Source organism: Lemur catta, chromosome 2 (assembly GCF_020740605.2).
Source record: "Lemur catta isolate mLemCat1 chromosome 2, mLemCat1.pri, whole genome shotgun sequence".
Taxonomy (NCBI): domain Eukaryota; kingdom Metazoa; phylum Chordata; class Mammalia; order Primates; family Lemuridae; genus Lemur; species Lemur catta.
The window spans coordinates 145,603,275-145,623,057 of NC_059129.1; the positions used below are offsets into that span (position 1 = coordinate 145,603,275).

At 41.5% G+C, this 19,783-nt stretch overlaps 1 protein-coding gene across 3 annotated transcripts in view; it reads left to right on the top strand.

Moving 5' to 3' along the window:
* Positions 1-16,619, top strand: part of CEP43 (centrosomal protein 43) — a 34,296-nt gene extending 17,677 nt beyond the window's left edge. For 2 of the 3 annotated variants that reach the window (XM_045544727.1, XM_045544728.1), the window contains 6 exons: positions 3,131-3,357; positions 4,300-4,412; positions 5,796-5,864; positions 11,077-11,116; positions 11,963-12,056; positions 16,363-16,619. In XM_045544727.1, coding sequence (XP_045400683.1) covers positions 3,131-3,357; positions 4,300-4,412; positions 5,796-5,864; positions 11,077-11,116; positions 11,963-12,056; positions 16,363-16,437 — 618 coding nt within the window. In that variant the 3' untranslated portion in view covers positions 16,438-16,619. Of the gene's footprint in view, positions 1-3,130; positions 3,358-4,299; positions 4,413-5,795; positions 5,865-6,534; positions 6,661-11,076; positions 11,117-11,962; positions 12,057-16,362 lie in introns of those variants that run through there. The other variant, XR_006733599.1, reaches the window with a different exon arrangement.
* Positions 16,620-19,783: the final 3,164 nt, after the last annotated feature.

Sequence of the window (19,783 nt, forward strand, 5' to 3'; positions counted from 1 at the left end):
TTAAGATGGTCGACTTAATGTTGTTTTCAGCTTTACAATGGGGCAAAAATGATACAAAATCAGTAGTAAAATTTTAGATTTTGCCCTTTTCCCAGGCCTACGATGCGTGGTCTGAAACTCTCTCGATGCCGGGCAGCGGCACCGAACTGCAGCTCCCAGTCAGCTGCGCGGTCACTGGTGTACGAGCAGCTGGTGCTCTGCAGTGTGCTGTGTTGCCAGCACGTTTTGGATACTGTGTTTTTGCATCCCGTCTTGTCTACAGAATGCTCACTTTTAAAATATTTTCAATTTATGATGGGCTTATCAGGACATAACCCCGTTTTTGGAGGGCATCTGTATGTGCACGTGCATCCGGACTTCCTCCACTGAAATTGCCCTGAAGTTTTTCCGTACTTTTAATCTTTGCAGAATGTGTTAATGACAGATCTTTGTCCTCTTAGTGTGGATTTTTTAAATAGTAAAAGTTATTTGGAATTAAGTTTAGTGAATTTATTAATCACTTAGTTGGGTAATGGTCTTTTGGTAAAAAAATGAACCACATAGTTACAAAGAAATGACATGTTCTCATGTGGTTTAGACATTGATTTTGAGGTGGGAGCAGTGGCTCACGCCTGTAATCCTAGTACTCTGAGAGGCTGAGGTGGGAGAATTGCTTGAGGTCAGGAGTTCAAGACCAGCCTGAGGGAGAGCAAGACCCTGTCTCTACTAAAAATAGAAAAAAATTAGCTGGCATGTGATGCACGCCTGTAGTCCCAGCTACTCAGGAGGCTGAGACAGGAGGATCACTTAAGCCCAGGAGTTTGAGGTTGCTGGGAGCTACGATCATGCCACTGCACTCTAGCCTAGGCAGCAGAGCAAGACTCTGTTTAATTAAAAAAGAAAGAAAGAGAGGTGAGAGAAGAAAGAAATTGATTTTTGAGAATGATTTCAAAGTAGATTATTTTTAAAGTAATTCTGTTATGTTTAAGAATATGTGTTGTATAACATAATAATGTCCTTTTCCATCAGACTTGTCTTCCTAAAACTGGTCCTTCCATCCATGCAGGAATATTGCCAAAACTAGTCAAAAAATAATCATGGATACATATTAGTTACTAAACTTATATTAATTCATTATGTAGACTTAAATTATGTTGGTAATATGAATTCATGGGGAAGAATGACTTTATTGGAAAAATTATTGTAGTGTTGCTTTACATTTCCTTTTCAGTTTGTTTCATGCTAGTTATCTTTTAGAACTTTCTCAGTAATGTTTTCAAGGGGAAAATCTCTAACTGTAAATCTGTTTAAATAACACAAGACTTCAGGGTATTTATTTCCAAATGCGTATGCCTTTAAAAAGATATCAGTTAGGAAAACATTTATAAATCAGAAATGACAACTAGTTTGAACATAATTAAGAAAAATAAAAGTATGTGATACCTATATTTGATAATATCGGGAAAACTTCAAAAAAGTTGTTAGGACATTTAAAAAATTTCTGCTTCTTTGAAAACATCCTATGATGTCTAAAAGGATGATATCTATTTTTCTAGATATCTCTTTATATAATCATTAATTTATCTATATTAATAACATGGAATGTATAGCTCTATTCAGGGCCCTAAAATTTATATGGCATATATCTTACCAGCTGTCAACTAGTTAAGGCCTCTGATTGGTGTGAAAATGCAAAGGCATGTCGTCAGACACGCACAGTGCATTCTGCCTGTGCACATGCTAGAGGGGGACAAGCCCTGGAGAGCAGCTTGTTCAGTAATGTCTAACCCACATGTTCGCTACCCTGTTTGACTCTTTTTTCTCAGCCACTCATCCTTTCTTTCTTATTCCTAGTTATAATTTGATTTGGAAAATACTAATCTAGTTCAATTTTTGAGGAAACTCATGCGTAGGAAAATTAATTTACTTAAGATTATGCAGTTAACAGCTGAGTGTGGACTACGTACCAGATTCCGTGTTTCAAGTGAGTGCTTTTTCTCGCACGCCACGGGTATCTTGCACGGTACTGCTCTTTGGTATATACGGCTGAATTTTAGGAAATTGCCCTTTTTAACCCACAAAAACCACAATTTTATATAATTCAACCTAATAGCATAACATAATTGTTAAGAGTTAACCTCTGGAATCAGGCTTTGACTGTGATAGTGACCCTATCCCTAAACTACCTGGGGACCTTGGCAGGTGACATAAATGTCTCTGTTTCCTTTTTCATAACTACAGAGACAAGAAAACCTATCCCCATACCATAGGATTATTTTGAACATTAAATGAAATGACATTTGAAGCACTTGAATACTCTCCATAAATGTTAGCTACTTTTATTATATTCTTACTAGCATTATTTTTTGCTTTCATTGTTATTATTGACATAGACATGTCTATGGGCAAAACCAAATCTGACCAAGGATGGAATAAATAACTGAAAACAAAAAAATAACAAGAAAATAATTTTGTGCCACTGTCACTATATATCAGTAGGGTGTGGTTGAGAATGCTTCAGAGTTTTTTCAACATTGGTTTAAGACTCACGGAAGTATGCGTACCTGTGCGTGGACATTTCAGGGAGTGTGGGAGTCACTCTGAAAGCCTGAACTCAGGTGGCGTGCGAGTGGTCGAAGGCAGCGCCTTTCTCCTTGATGCCTGCCATGTTTGGCGCTGGGTGGAAAACTGCCGTTTTTGCTGATGAACACTTTAATGCTTTGCTCATTTATGTGGAATCATCCGCCTTTTCTCCTTTAATGCCCTCTTCTATTTGCGAGGTGAAAATGTATTAACCTATGAAGCCATGACACATATGGAAGGGGAAACAGGAAAATTGTTTATAAATGGGAAAGTTTGTTTATGAATGAGATAGGTATAGATAAGATATTTCCATTTAGGGTGAGAGGAAAGGAATGGTGTCAACGGATTCTTTAACATTTCCGCTTTGAGAGTTAGCCATGTTAGGAAGCCTGGGGCTAAAGGGATACATCTCCTGGGATTATTCCGCAGTTCATGCTGTTAGGAGGACACACACGCGCGCACACGCACGCACGCACGCAGGTTTACCTATGTTCACATGACTTATTTAAAATATCTTAAAGTTTTATTTCACTGAAGAGACCTTTTCTCCCTCTCTCTCTTTTTCTAGAAGGCCAACTGTGAGGTCAGTCAAAGTGATACTAGTGTCTCTTCATCAGAACCAAAGAGCAAAAGTAATCTTCACTTATTGGCCCATGAAACAAAAATTGGATCTTTCCTAAGCAACAAAACTTCAGATGTCAAAGATAAAGCTGACCTTTGTCCGGGTGAAGATGATACGGGCGGAGATTCTTTCTTTGACGATCCCATTCCCAAACCAGAAAAAACTTACGGTTGGTGAGTAAACTGTTTGGATTATCAGACTAGAGATTTAAAAATATAGTTTCTAGATGCTTTTATTAATATTTTATATGATGAACTACTCATGGTTCTATAATTACTGAATCCATAAATCTGATTTTGTGTTGTTGTCACAGGGTGGTGGCTGGAGGGTCTGAAGTGCATATTTAAGTGGGAGAAGTAATAGCACGTATGTGTGCTGATGGGAATGATCCGGTTTTAAAGACAGAAGAATTAAAGATGGAAGGGAATGAGAGGAGAATTCCTGGAGGGCTGCCTGGTGACGGAATCCGTGCCGGGGTTGTCTTTGCTGGCAGAGTGGAGAGTGTGTGGACCCCACTGCCGGCACTGGTTCTCATCTGAGTCTGTAGTTGAGTGAGGCTGCAGGGAGGAGGGTTGGAGATTTGGGGAGAGTGGAGAAGTGTGGGTTCTATAGGAAAGCAAGGAGGGGAAGGGACTGTGGGAATGGATAGGGTTGCTGGGCAGTATTAAGGTCCCCTTGAGGTTAGTGGTCGTGATTTCAAGAGGAGACCATTAGTGTGGCTGTTTGTGGCTTCTCTGAAGAATACGTACATCTGAGTGATAGTACTTGTTTGCTAGTAGGCTCCTGTACTGTCCCGTGGCTGCATTTCTTGGTGATAAAAGAGCTTCTAAAAAATTCCCAGACAGTGAAGATGTTGAAGGTCAGTTCAGTTTGTAAGATATCAAGCAGGATTCTAAAGAGAGGTGAACTGATTTCTTACTGAAAAGCTTGCTGCAAGGGTTTGTGAATGATCTATAGTCTGCACTGCCTTGTAGATACACTTTGATTTTGAATCTGTAAAATACTGTATGTTCTTTATTTCTAGCCCCTGTAGGTACATAAAATATCTTTAAGTTGCTTTTGCTTTAGTGGCAGGATACACGATTACCATTTAACTGTCACTTGCTTCCTGCCAGGAGAAGTGAACCTCGGAAGCAAGTGGGAAGCCTGGCCTCGCTCTCAGATGCGCCCCCCTCAAAGGGCGGACTCAGCTCCCTGGCAGGAGCCCCCTCACTGAAAGACTCTGAGGGTAAGTGCCCAGGGCCACAGGCGTGAACGCTCAGGGTATTGTTTCTTTAATTAAGTAGTATATGATAATTGATTATTTTTTTAGGAAAATTATAAAAATAGCCCAAAATTTTATCACTCAGGAATATTTCCTGTTCGTATTTTATTATTTTTTAAATTTCTCTTTAATGTGGTCGTATCCTTTATATTGTTTTGTATTCTGCCTCTTACTGTGCCATCAAATACTTTTAGGAAGTTGACTTTTTAGCTGATTTATATTATCTATAGATATAATTTTTATATCTACAGATACGATTACATTTTCTGTAGACACAATTTTTAAATCATCTCTTCTTGGACATTTAGGGTGCCTTGAGTTGGATGTAAGTTCGATTAATTTTTAAAAATTTATTCTGTGATATCACAGTAACTATGATAGAAATGTTAAATAAAACATATTGACCTTCAGGGATTTGAATCTGACACATCTTTTTACATGCAGCAGAGGTGAAGATTGCTAGCTAGATGCAGAATGGCCAATCACCTTCCCACCCCTCCGCACACCACGGTGGTACCAAGGAATATAAAATCGTAGCCCTAACCACATACATATACAGATAAACTGTGTATGCTATGTCATAGGAAATCTAAGTTTTAATTGGCAGAGTGTTCAGAGTGTAAGTATTCCTTTTTTGAGAAAGTTTCCTAAAGTACATTCACTAGGAATTCGTATTACGAGTTTTGCCTAATTTTGCAGTTCTTCCTAACCTTTTTGTCTTATGTAATACAACTGTGGGGCCTCCTAGAACACATAAAAGAGCTAGTTTGTTGCTTCTCTCAGACATCTGGTTAAGCAGCCATGTGTCCATTCATGTGGCCCACACCCCTTCTCACCTCCTCTCCCATGGTCATTGCCACCTTCAGGGAAGGAATCTGGATGTGGTCATGGCGCTGTGACGCTGAGTGGGGAATGTTCATTTAGAGGATGTTGGGAGAGCCAAGGACTAAAGAAACCAGTGAGGAGATCACTTGGGTTAATGAAAAATAGCAGTTGAATTGAAGCAAAATTTAGAAGTTCAAAGGAAACATAAAATTGGTGAAAACAATTAACTATAGTCAACAAATTTCATACTTAATGGTGCTACTTATGGAAGGTGATGTCTTGTAGCTGGACCAAAAATTGTCTTCAGTGGCTGTGTTCCAATAAGGAGTAGTATTGTTCATGGTTAAAAAAGAAATGTAATGAATAAGCATCCATTAATCACAGTTTGTAATTTTTTCTTAGTTTGAAGTTATTATGCTCCTGTCATAAAGAAGCCCCATATGGGGGGAAAAAATTGATGTGGTTGAGCGAATATTGTATTCTAAAAGTCACTTTAATGCTAATATTTTTTCCTGTTCACAGGTAAAAGAGCAAACACAGTTTTGAAAGATCTGAAATTGGTCAATGATAAAATTGGATCACTTGGATTAGGTAACCAGATTTCCAATTTTAGTGTTGATTGCTTTAAAGCGATTATTTTTAGTGTAAGATTTTAAATGGAGCGACTCAGTCAACCTACACTGAGCTGTTCATTCAGCAGGTATTTGGATAGTTTTCTTGTGTCCAGGATTACACCCTAAGCCAGAGATGGCTATAGCAACAGCCAAGACACACCTCTGTCCTCCTGGAGTTTCAATTCGAGTAGGAAAGACATGTTAAACAGGCACCTGCAGATATCTTGAGCGTTAAGAGAGTCAGTATATGTGGGTGTGGAAATGGGTAGTGGGTTACTCTCACCTGGGCTAGGCATTCAGGCAGGCCTCTTACAGGAGCTGGCTTCTGTGCCAAGACTGCGTGGTGAGGACATGCACAGGGAGAAGGGGAGAGATTTCAGTTGGACTGAAAATTGTGCGGAGGCAGAGTCATCCTCTAGGTGCTGGGAGTACGTGGTCCAGGCCTGAGGGAATTCAGTCTACTGGGGACACAGACTTGTCAAGAGATACTGTGAGATGTGTTCAGTTCTATGACATGGAGCAGAAGTTGGTAGGCCTGCCACATAAGTAAATTCGTTCCTACGGAAGTGAGAGTCTCCTAGTGAACATTACTGAGCCCTTGGCCGTATCCAGAACATGGTTCTCATCCAGTTTTCTGTTCTGTGCAGGACTGCAGCAGATATGGTAGGCATACCTTAGGGGAACTTAGTTGCTGACCTGAGTAAATGGAGCAGCCTGAGTTCTCCTTGACCACGTCCTGTCCTGGGAGCTTCGAAACATAGCTTCATAGGCAGGTTGGTGTGAAAGAAGGACGAGTCACCTGTATGCACTTTGCCATTACAACCTCAGGCATGTCTGAGGCGGCAGCTCAGAGAGTGTCCTGCCCACTTCTGGAGAAACATTTCTGATAGTGCAAAGAACTTGGGTTTGAAGTTGGATAGATGTAAGTGAAAATCCTGGATGTGGCACTGTTTGGTGGGTAGGGTAGGTAGCTAAATTGAGCTTCTATTTCCTCATCTGTTAACTGGAACTAATAACATCTACCTTGTTTTGAAGACCAAACAGGATTTAAATATGTGTACATACATAAATAAAAGTACAGTGCCTGGCATGCCAGGTGCCCAGTAAATGTTAGTTTCCTTTTTATGTTCCTTTGTTCCCCCATTTGCAGAAGAATAGCTGTTCCCTGAGCTGCCCGGATTCTCGTTCCACTCCACTCCCTGCAGTTCTGTAACTGCCCTCTGCTCCTTGTGCCTCTGGGCTGCGGGCTGGCCAGCCTGGTGGGCCTGCTCCCCTGCCTTGCTCTGTTCTTGCCTGGTAGGTGCCGTGTGTCTGCAGTGGGGCGTGTTCTTTTCCACCCACCTGCCTGGATCTCCACCACCTGGAAGCTCTACTCCTGACCTCTGCACCTGGACAGCTGCCCTGTCCCCTTCCTGTTCTGGTGTTTGTGTTTCACTTCTGTGTTTCACTCTGTTGCCAAACCTTTTGGCTTCCCTCTCTGACTACTCTGCTTTCTCGTCAAAGCAGGGGCTTCCCACCCTGCTTCTGAGGAGGAGCTGCTGGGAGTTCTCATCCTGGGGGCAAGGTGGCTGCCCTGGAGCTGCCCCGTAGGGTGGAAAGGTGGCGTATGGCTTCATCTCGCTCTCTGTTGGGACCTTGACATACCTTGGCTAGGAATTTGGGTAGTTATACAGGTAGGACAGACCAGTTTACTAGCTGAGCCAGGCATTAGGATTCAGTAAACAGTTTTATTTAGTTTTGTTTAATGATATTGCAACAGTGTTGTCTTCTGCTTGGGGTTTTTTTCCATTGTAAATATACATACAGTACTATAGGTGTTTTAAGTAACGTGTAGACATTAGTGGACTAGCCTAGGGTAATGATGTTAGTGATATGTGCCTGGCACTGTACCAAGGACTTACTCAATTCTTATCCTATGAGGCAGGTTTTCTTATTATCTCCGTTTTTACAGATGAAGGACCTACATTAAATAACTTGTCTAAGATCATACTGCTTTTAGAATCCTGATACGTCACCAAAGAGCCCTAACCACTGTGTTTTACTGCCTACAGATTATTTAGACATTATTTAAATATCATTTTAATGGGAAAATAAATTCTGCATCCCAAAGAAATAATTTACAAATAAAACTTTAGAGCACAACCTGTTTTAGTTTGGCAGGCAGGCGAATATTAATCAAAGTTGCCCAGATGGAACGTTTATAGACAGGCATTTTGCAGGTTTAAAGCGAGAGTTGCTAAACTTTTTCTGTACAGGGCCAGATAGTAGATCTTTTGGGGTTTGTGGGACAGGTGGTCTTTGTCACATATTTGTGTTTTTTTGTTGTTTTTTTTTGTTTTTTAAATAATCCTTTAAAAATGTAAAAACCATTGTTGACTCATAGACCTGACAAAAGCAGGTTGTTGGCCAGAGTGACGAATGAAGGAAGGAAAACAGGCTGTCACGGAGACCAGGCCAGAGATGGCAAGGGCTTGGGTGAAGGATCCTGGAGTAGGACAGATGGATGGTCTTGGGTGGGGAGGAAAGAATGTTAGAAAACAAAGAAAATGGGAATCTTTGGCCTCTGGGCCAGTTTGTCAACCACTAGTTTCAAGTAATGTAGTACAGGCTGCATAGCTCTTTTCCAAAAGATTTGGGACCAGAGGCTTTTTGGAGTTTAGGTTGTGGAATATTTGCATTATACTTGTCAGTGGAGCGTCTGACATCTGGAAATCCCAGATGCTCCAGTGAGCATTTCCTTTGTGTGTCATGTCAGCATTCATAAATTTTCAGATTTTAGAGAATTTTGGATTTCAGATTTTCAAATTTGGGATGCTTAGCCTGTATATATTCTGTTAAGCCCACTCATTTTGACACTGACTTGTTAAGGTACAGTAATGCTGTGTAATGCATACCCAGGAAGTCACAATCTAATGTGTTGTTGTGCATTATGCAGTAAATATCTTACGTTTTGGGTTGGCTACAAATGCTGGAAGGAGGGAAACCAGTTAGCATCCTCTAAGTCCAGACTGCACCCCACTTGTCCCCACACCTTAGCTCAGTGTCCACTCAGCTGTCTGCACTGGCGGCATTCCACTCTTTGTCTTTGGAGCTCTCAGGTTTTAGTAGCTGCCCCTGCCAGTTTTTCTTGGCACTTGGAAACTGTGGGTGTGTATAATCAGGAGATTTCCACCCCTCCTGCTCTTCCTCTGCCCTGCCTGACAGGGCCTGCTTTCTCACAAGCACTTGCATCCCCTTAATCTTTGAGGCTAGCGATGGAGACAGGCTCTTTATTCTAGAGAGGATAGCAACCCGGAAACAAACTTGGCTCCTGACCCCCAGCTCCTTATGATCAGGGATTCCTGGTCGTTGCTGGCCATGCTTTACAGGTGGTAGTAACATTGATTCTTGTTTTCTTCATTTTCTTATATTCATTTCTTCCCACCCCATACCATCTATCCGTCCTATCTGTAGGACACCTGCCCCAGTCACCTCTGGCTTGGGCTTCTGTGACATCTTGTGTTTTCTTTACTTTCATTCTTGCCTCCCTTAAACGCATTCCTTTTGCAGTGGTCGGTGGTATCTGTGGGAAAACAGAAATCAGATCGTGCCTCCCTGTTCTCTTTCCCTCCTGTCTCCCTGACCCCCAGACGAGCTTCCCTTTGCATTTGGGCTAAAATCCCGACTAGCACCTGCCAGGCCCTGGTGGAGCTGGCTTCTGCCAGCCCATCTGGTCCCCATCCCTGTCGTACCCCCCAGCTCTGCTCCACAGTCAGTGTTGTCTGGTTATAGTAGCTCCTCACTGGTGGCTTTGCAGACCACCACACCCTGCCCCACCTCAGGGCCTTTCACGTGTTTCCTCCTCTTGAAACATATTGTCCCTAATAATTGGTACCCCTGGTGCCATCTTAGGTGTCAGCTCAGCTGCTGCCTCAGAGAGTTCCCCCAGTCGCCCTCACAGTTTGCAGTTTGTTCCACCATGTTGCCTCTTTCTTCCCACTGGGGTGTTAGCGCCTGGAGACCAGAGATACGTCTCAGCCATTGCCATAGCCCAGGGGACAAGGAGTCAGTCACATATTTGATAGATAAATAAATTAATCGTGGGATTTAATTTAGGAGAATTATCTTGTCAAACTGCCTGTCCAAAACCTGAATCCCTCGACTATGACCAGTGTGGAGACAGTCTGGTCTCATGCTGTGGAGGAGCAAGGACAGGGCCCACGGCCTCTTTGAACTGCTCGCTGCCGAGCCAGAATTTCTCTGTGTGATCTCTGTCTTCTGTTTGTGGCCATGCTGAGTTCCCGTGTGTGTTCCCTGTGCTCTGCATTCACATTTTAACTCGGCTGTCACGTGCCTCCAAATCTCTGCCTTGCGGTTGACAATGCTGTTTCCTCAGCTAGCCCGCAGAAAGCATGGAGGGAATGGCAGCGGACTGGTAAATTTGTCCCGTATAGCCTTAAATCCGTCTGCAAGGTGCTCCCTCCGTCTGCCCTCGCGGGGCGGTGTGAGAAACCCGCAACGCTGCCTTGTCAGTCGGCGTCTCCCCTGCAGAGGTTCCCTTTTATTAGGGGCTTGCTGGGGACCGGGTCTCTGTGGAGCACATCATGTGCACAGATTCTCCTGCTAACCTTGTGATTGGCATGGCCGAGGACACAGCCCAGAAAGGGCACCCGACTTCCCCGAGGTTATAGAGCTGCTGGGGGGTGCTGAGGTGTGAGCCCAGTTCTGACTGTGGGTGTTCTTGTTTGCTGTGCTTGGTTTCCTTGTCACACCTCATGATTATTGTTTATTCTGTAATAATTATTGAGTTGAAAAGTCTCAGTAGTTCAAAAAAAGGTACCTGGAGGGCGTTGGTTGATGACTTGCTGTTGCTGTACCCATCAGGTCAAAGGGCGTCAGTAATGGGGAGCATGCCCCGCGATTCTCGCTTGCGAGTGCCTGGAGTGGAGATGAGGCACTAACCACGTTTTAGGATGTGGTATAATCACTTACAATGGTTTATTATTTCATAGGTAGTTCACTTTGTTGTTTGCCTTTATATTATATATGTTAAAAATATTTCTGGTCTTTGGGACTTCTTTTTTAATGATGCAGTATAAGTCATCTGTAGTTTTTTTTTTCTATTTAAAGAAGTATGTATATTTAATTGTAGGTACATAGTGACATGTGTATGTGTAAATATAACGTATATTTTTTCTTAAACTTATCAGGGACTGGAGAAGATGATGACTATGTTGATGATTTTAATAGGTAAGAAATAGTTGGGCAAATATATATGTATGTATGTATACAGTTTCTCAACACAGATAAGACAAAATTATATTGGTGCTGATTTTAGTATATTTGATTCTCTTATTCATTCTGCTTGAAGGTAGCTAATTCAAAATCATGTGTTTGACTTTGGAACGTGCTTTTGGTTTTTACATTAGAATATGGGCTCTATGCTACATTCAGGAAACCCGGTAAGAATAAGAGAAACAACACTGGCGGCTGATTTGGATCACTTAGGAGCAGTTCAGTCCCATGTTGTCCGTGCTCTTCTCCCTTCACCATCTCTTTGCGGTGGGAATTGTCCACATTCAGCGTAAAACAGTTGTCCTCTTAAGTTATTTTTCAACTTAGATGACATTTCTTAATACTTTGTTTCAGTTAACTTTCTTGTATATATAAAGGTGATATAATCTATGATTTGGCTAATAATGCAGAAATAATATTTGTGAATATGATAGAAATTTTAAATTAGATGCCTGAGAATTGTATTTAATTGACAGGTGTTTTTCAGTTGGAAATTTATCTTTATTTTTTTTTAACAGAGTAATTGATTATACAGGTTTTTTTGAAAGAGAAAATGATGTAGCAGAAAAATTTTAAAAATCTGACCAAAGTCACCATTATGAACCTAGCTGATCTGTTAAATTAACTTGCTGCTGCCCTTGCTAAGTTATTTAAGGGTCAAGTGAGATAATGAGTATGAAGTTAATAATAGTTAATTTTACTTAAAGTATTAAAATAAATATCTGAAGGTTTGAAGAATGGTAGTTATTTTCTTTGAATGTTTTTTTTAGAGTTCTTATTTTTTTTCTTTCCTGAAATTAGTACTAGCCATCGCTCAGAAAAAAGTGAAATAAGTATTGGTGAAGAGATTGAAGACCTTTCTGTGGAAATAGATGACATCAATACCAGTGACAAAGTATGATGTTCTGCATTTCCCATACAATGCGCTTTTTTTCTATTTGTCGATTTATTATAAAGCTTCAAAAATTTATACTACTTTGTGGAAAAATGGTTGAAAATCATGAAATGTCATGACAGAGTTACCTGGTCCAAGTTTATGAAGAATGTCTTTAATAAGTATTGATATATAAGATTGTTTCCAACTGTTCCTCTGTTTGGTATCTGAGTGCTTCTGGAATGTCCGAGGGCTGTCCTCGGGGCACTGGGCTGGCTGTGAGTTACGGGGCCCACGATGCATCGGGGCTGGTCACACCGAGCACTGGTGTGGGTCAGAGTCGGGATGGAGGGCTGTGGACACGATGCAGCTGGGACTAGAGTGCAGGGTGTGTGGCCGTCTCAGGGCCAGTGGCAGCATCCGAGCGGGAGAGCCAGGCTGGGCTGGAAACCCATGGAGACAGGGCAGCAGAGCCTCTCGGAGTATAAAATTAGGAGTCTATACTTGAGATCCAAATTTGATCTTTCTATGTAGGCAGAGGACACAATGTACTTAGATGACAAGCTGTAGCACCTCAGAGTCGTGTATCTGTCCACGTGGCGCGGTTGTGTGCAGCGCAGGCGCGTCTGCCTTGCGTGCTGTGGGTTGCTGTAGCCGGGAGGTGGCTGTTGCTTTCCAGAAGGAGGCGGGAGTTTCCGAGTGCTGTGCTCATCACACAGGGAGAAGGCCTTGGAGAGAGGCAGCAACTCACAGTGAGACAACGCAGTCGGAGCCAGCAAAATCTGGTTTGCTTTCTTACTCTTTTATGTATTGTCTTTTCATAAGCAAGCTTTACCCTTCAGTCCTCAGATTCCTTACTCGAAAATGGAAGTATCAATACTTACTAGTAGGATGTTTGGAAGGTTAAGTGATAATATGTAAAGTATGGTCTCCAATCCACGACATATTATGGACTTACAGTAGTAATATGTCTTTCTCTTACAAATTCACCTATTTCATCCTTAAGAGTCCTAAAATTGTTGCTTTAAAGTTACGCCAAACAAAGAAGGATCATTTAAAGTCAGTTTTCTTGATAGAGTTACTGCTGAGTTCATCTGTTAGCTCAGCCTCTTGGTATTAACACACATTTCAAAGTAGGGTTAAGAATGTGAGGTAGAGGACTTGAACAGGTGACTCTTGAGCTACGATTTGTGGAATTGAGTGGGTTGAAGTGGAGGTGTAAGCATCGATCTGCTGTTGGGGGCCTTGGACAACTTTCTGGAGTACACCTGTCTGGGAGACTGGACTTTCTTAGGGCTGCTGCTCATTGGGTTCTGCTTTCACTGGGTTTGGCACGACATACGCGCTCTAGGAGTTTTCACTTAAAAGCTTAACTTTATGTAATCATGCTGCTTATGAGCAGCCTTTTACATACAGTGGACTTTGATGGTCATCGTATTTCATCAGCCAACGTTTTTTAATGACCGTTGTGCAGAGAACGGATACTAGGCACCTGGAGGATACAAAAGTATTTATATTCTTTGCTGTATTCTCACAGCAAAGAGTTTGGTCACCTTTTAGCCAAGGTGACCAAAACCAGTATGTATTAATCACTTACTATTTAGAAAGCACAGTGCTAGGAATGTGGGATGTGAGAGGAGAGAGCACGGTGGATTGGCCAAGTTTTGTGAGTTCATCAGATCTGGGTTTGAGTCATGGGGCTGCAACTTAGCACTTGCAAATTTGGCCAAGTTATTTAACTTATTGGGCCTTGGCTTTCTCATATCTGTTTTGCAAGGGTCATGGAGGTTGTAGAAATTAAAGGTAAGTGTGAAAGACATGCAGCTCAGTGCTTAGCAGAGAAGGCGTTCAGTAAATGTTCGTTGATGCTACTATTTCTGTTGTAGTCATAAATCAGATAATATAGACTGCTCCCCTCAAGTGTATAGCATCAGGGAGAGAAAAGTCATACACACAAATGAAAATCAAAGAAAGTGACAAGTGCTATTAAAATGTTTGTCATTCATGGGCTATGAAAACTCGGGAGCAGGAGCTAATATTTGACCTGGATTTTGAAAGGTTGACTCTGATTGGTTCTGCATTAGCTGGGGAGGGCCACGTGAACAGAGGGGTAGTGTGAGAGATCGTGGGACATGTCCATGCAGCTCTGCTTCCAGGGCTCCCCTGGAGGCACCATGTGTAGAGACAGAGTGTTGTGCGGAGCAGGTTGTTGGAACGTGACTTTGGAGCAGAAGTGACAGCAGATCACTGGGCAGCAGAGGCCCAGGGGAGGGTGGTCTGTACAGGAGCCGCACGAGCAGTGGCGTAAGCAGATGTCAAGAGGAAGTGGCTGAGAGTGTGCACGCCGGGCTTCTGTGACTGCACAGCAAACGTGTGCACATTTGCACTTTAAAAAGCTTTTCAAAATCTTGTGAAATATTCTTCACTGTTGAGTTGTATTAAGTTTGCTACCACGGAGATCCTTAATTTCCTTTCCAGGGATCAAAATGTATCTTTTAGATATTTTTGTTTTGTGATGTGAAAAATCTGTTTTTATAGTTTTGAACTAAAATAGCTGCTTTGAGTTCTAATTACAAAGCTAATGAAGCACGAAGCATTAAATAGCCATGTATTTCTAGGTAACTTGTTCATACACTTTACTTGGTGGTAAACACCTGTTAAGTTAGGCTGTTCTTTGGAAGGTTTTGGTTGTTACTGTGGATTTTCTTTGCCTTAAATCAAAACTAAATTGAAAAACCTCAGATAACTGCATTATCTAGATTAAGAAAGATCTTTTTCTACCTATAATTTTTCCTCAGTTCAATCTCATCTATAGTTCATCATCAGTATTAATAATAGTACTTGATTATTTTGCAAATAAAAAAGAATACGTTACTGATTGCATTCTTTAATAATGATGGAAGGACAAAATGTAGTTCCACGGTATCGGAATCAGTTTCACAGTCTGCAGGCTTTTCTGACATTTTCAGTTTTTGTGTAAACTGGATTTGGATTGAATATATAAGAACTTTAATTAAGATTCCTGATACTTTTCTTTGTAACAGTTTTACACCAAGGCTACTTTGGGACCAGGAGGGAGGGAGAGGGCTTATTTATCTGAAAGGATTTTACTTCTAACTTACATTTCTCTATATCGAAAGAATAACAAAATGAGAAGATACGAAGGGGGCAGATGAACAGATAGATAAGAGCATCTCACAGGCTCTCAAGATGAGACCGTATCATTTCTGCAAGGTGTTCTCATTCTTGTGCTGGCAAGCTTTCTCTAAGGCCAGGTGGTAAACATTTCAGGCTTTGCCGGCTGTAGCTACTTCCCTTGGCTGTGACTTGGAGAAAATATCCATTCTGATACATAAGTGAGGGGGTGTGGCTGTGCTCCTGCTCAGCTGGTTTATCTGGATGGAGATGAGTCTGGCTGAGGCTGGGAAGGTCAGGCTCTGTCCTTCCTCAGCAACTGGTGGGACCTCCCACTGTGCTGTTGATAATCCCGGAGCCTATCTCCTGACCTGTGGGTTTTCCTTACTGTAGATACAATGTGTTCTCAGCCCTCATTATGCTTAAATACCTATTTCCTTTCTCTGTCTTAAGTTTACATAAATAAATGTGTGTATTTCCGCTAATGAGGCTCACTTTCTAGTTTACTTTCTAATGTAACAAAAATAGCAATTACTGATTTCTGTACTTGGGAACCGAGGCCGGGCATCTCGAGACCCCATGGGCCGTCGAGTCTGCCCATTTGCTTTTTGTCAGCCTCTAAAGGGTGACTCACTCTGGCTTCAGCTGACACAGGATTGAAAGGTGTCATGCTGTATTTTAAGTGTGGTGTTATAAACTTAACATTATATACTATCATATAAAAATATAGGAAATAATAGTTTTCAGATGAGACTGTTATACATTTTAATGAATTTCAATAAAATTTAATGGGATAAATTACCATTTTAGAGAGTTGGCAATCCATGGAGTGATCGTTACTATGAACAGAATCACACATTGGGACTATGCCCAATTAAGGAAGTTTTATAAAATCTTCCACCAATTTCAGTTTCTTGATTAAATTGGAATAATGTCTAGGATGTTTTATTTTTAGTTTTCACTTGAAATATTTGAGGGTATAATCAGTGTAAAAGACTGCACTCATTTATTAGATACATGATTTTAGGCAAATCACTTCTCAGCAGTTCAGATTTTTCCCCCTATTTTATGAAGTTTAAATATGAAGCAGTTTGTATAGTATAAAATAACAGTTTAAGTATGGCAATATGAATTACTTAAGACTCTGCTTGCATTCTGACACTAATTCTTCTCTCTCTTTTGAACAACAAAGCTTGATGACCTCACACAAGACCTCACCGTGTCCCAGCTCAGCGATATCGCAGATTATCTGGAAGATGTTGCGTAGACGTGAAGAAGGAAGTATTCTGATTAACAGATGACAAAGGACTGATCAGTTCCATTTTTGTCCCCAGACAATCACTCTTTGCTGGAATGTCTGCTCCCTATTGGTGCCTTGCATTTCAAAAGACTGCAGAAATTTTTAAAAATGAACTTTTCATTTTATTAAACAAAATACTTCCTATTTGAGCCCGTGTGTAGAAGATTTAATATTCTTAATTTGGTTTAGGTATACATTTCTTTATGGAAATTGATTATGCTCAAGTTCATTATAGGGAGGAAACTCCCGAAAGCATCCGTGTTAACAGCGTGATGAAAAGTGTCAGTAAAGCCGTAGGTTTACACAGCGCTGTGTGCGGCTGCTGATGCACAGGACCTTTGGAGACCTTGGCTTTAGCCCTCTGGAGTCAGAGCTTACGTAGAGTATGGTGATATTAGGTGGTTCTGCATATGGTTGGCAAAATGACCTGATAAATTTATAATACTGTTAATATAAGTTAAATTTGTTGTGTCAACTTTATTTTCTATTTCCTTCCATTTGGAAGGTTTGTTAGACCACTACGGTTATATTAAAGTAATCTTGTGTGTGCTATTTAGTTTTGCTTGTTTTAAAGAAATGTAGAGGTAGTTAAGACTTTTAGTTCATAGAATTGTCAGGAACAGATAACATGTGCAGTCGCTGCTTCCCCTGTTGTCTGTGCAGCTTTAGTCACAGGTTCTCTTCGTTAGAGTTAAAATTTATTGTTTGTAAAGATTCCTTGAAACATACTAAATACCAAAATGCATCTGAAACCATTAAGCAGTGCTTTTATTTCAGATCTGTAAGTTAATTATATTAAAATCCAAATTGGAATGAAATTGTAGTAATGGCCTAAGACCATGTTCAGTTTGACAGGCTTTGTATATGGTACATAATTTCATTGTAACTCCTTAAAAATAGAGCCAATAATGGAATTTCCAGCTGTCTTATTTATACTGTTAAGCATTGTGCTGCTATTATGTAGGTCATTGACATTTATAATTCTGAAGTGTTTAAAGATGTGCAAATAGGGGAAAAAACCTTGGAGTAATGCATGCATGTTCATATAAATATAAGTAAAGCTATGATTATGTTGAGTTTCTGTATATTTTAATTTCAATTGAATATGGCTTTTTATGAAAATTTACCTTTATTAATAAAAGGAGCAAATTAGACATAATTTGTTGATCGCAGTAAGTGAGCAGACTCCCTGGTTTGCATAATGCCAGTTTTTCCATTGCATATTAGCCTAAATATTACAAAAAAATTGGGGAGCTCTAAAATGTAGAGGAAATGAAAATGTAAGGAGTAGGATTATGTAACAGTATCTAGTTTTTTAAAGCGTAAGTGAAACTGAGCCATAAACATCAAAAGGAAGTAGGACACGAAATGGGCCAGCGCAGCCTGAGGGCCGTGTTGCCGTCGGTTTGTGGGTGGCGATCTCAGTCTCACCGGGGCTTTCATGTCCTTGGTGTGTGAAACACAGTGCTCTGTGTGAAGATGTAATCTCGATGCTGAAAGTCCCCCAACGTGCTTGTTATAACCTGCGTTTCTTCGTTGTCATCCCTGTAAAGAGCCACTTTCTAAACGCACTGTGGTTCTGTCCTGGCCCTCTGGAATCTGGGTGAAACGTGTGCTTTAATACTTGGCAGGAGCTGGGTGTCAGTGAAATGATTTGAAGGCATGGAAAGAAAGATGGGGCTTTGTAAATTTGTGGAGAACTTTTGAACAGTAGCCTCTGAAATTTGTCACTTTCCTATGAATATTACCCAAAGAATCAGAACTTACGATAATATTTGGGAGGGTAGGGAGAAAAATGCGAACTTTCTTTGCTGTCAACACTACATACAACATACTGAATAATTTTGAATGACTTAAAATTTAGCTATGAAAAAGTTTTATTTCCACACGTACTTGATTACATCTTATCAACCTGTTAAACTTAAGATGTGAAGTGACAGATTTTGCATGTGATAGTGTTTTCTTTTTGTTAAAAAATAAACATTTTTATGGTAACCTGTATTTTACAGTGGACTTTTAAAAATGCTAGGCCTTTCATTTTACTGATAGCTACAAATGAATAAAGAGCTTTTATTCTTACTTTGTTTACATTCTCTCATGCCTTTTCTGCTGTGTAGGTTGGAACAGTAACCTGCATCCGTTGTTCAGACCCTGCTCCTGGCTCCGGCCGGCACATGTTGCTCACACCCTCTCTGCCTTGCTGTCTGCGCTGAGCTGCGCGGCCTCTCCGAGCCTTGAGTCTGCTGAATTCACTCCTGTCTGAAGACATTTGTTTTTGCCTTCCCTTGTCTGGAATGTCCTTCCCCCAGCACTGCACAAGAGGCTGGTTTGTTTCTGTCTCATTGTCAGAGGAACTTCAAGACCTGAAGGAGATGTCCGTCTCCCCGCGACCCCACCACTGTTGTGTTTACCTCTTGCGTTTTATTCATCTTTCATCACTGAACTGGTCTGGCTTATTTATATTACATAGTTCTTTTCTATTGTCTACATGCTCCATGAGAGCAGGGATTTTTTTAGACTACCATATACCTAGAACAGCATTTGGCCCCTGGTATGTCCTTGGTGAAATATCTGTGGGGTTGTAAACAGGCCTTTGAACACTGGCAAAGAGGCCTGGAGCATGTGGGTTCTGCCTGGGCAGCTGCCTCCCTGGCACAGTGCTGCACAGTTCTGGGGGGACAGCTGTCCTTATCCCAAACCTGGGGAGGCCCCTTGGTTCAAGTCTGCACACGTGGTGGCAGGAGGGGGCTCTGCTTCAGTAGAAGGTCATCTGATGAATTTCCCCACCACCCAGGCTCTCTGAAGGCCGTGCCCTCTGCTCATGGCTCTGCTGTGGATGTCGGCAGGAAGGAAGAGCGAAGCAGCCCTCAAAGCCACTGGACTGCCCTGCTGGGCCTGCAAGGACACAAGCGGGGAGTCACCTGCTCCGGAGAAAAGTACACGCAGCCCAAGGGAAGCCTCCTGTGTGGGACTGGGTGGGGAGGGGTCCCCCATCGGTTCTCTGCCGTGTACACTCATCCCGCCCCTGTCCTAACAGTCCTCACTGCCATCTCCCCATTCTAGGAAGAGGCATTTTAGGGGAGACAAAAGTGCAGAGGAAACCTAGGGCAGCTGCATTTATGTAGGAATTCTCCTAGAAGGATACCTAACATTTAAGGAAAGTGAATTGCATGTCACAAAAGGTTGAGATGAAGAGAACTTGGAGAAAACAAAGAACAAGGTAATTGAAAAACCTGCTAAGGTTCCTCCAAAATTCATATGCTGAAACCCAACCCCCTGTGATGGTGATGGGAGGTGACGAGGTCACGAGAGT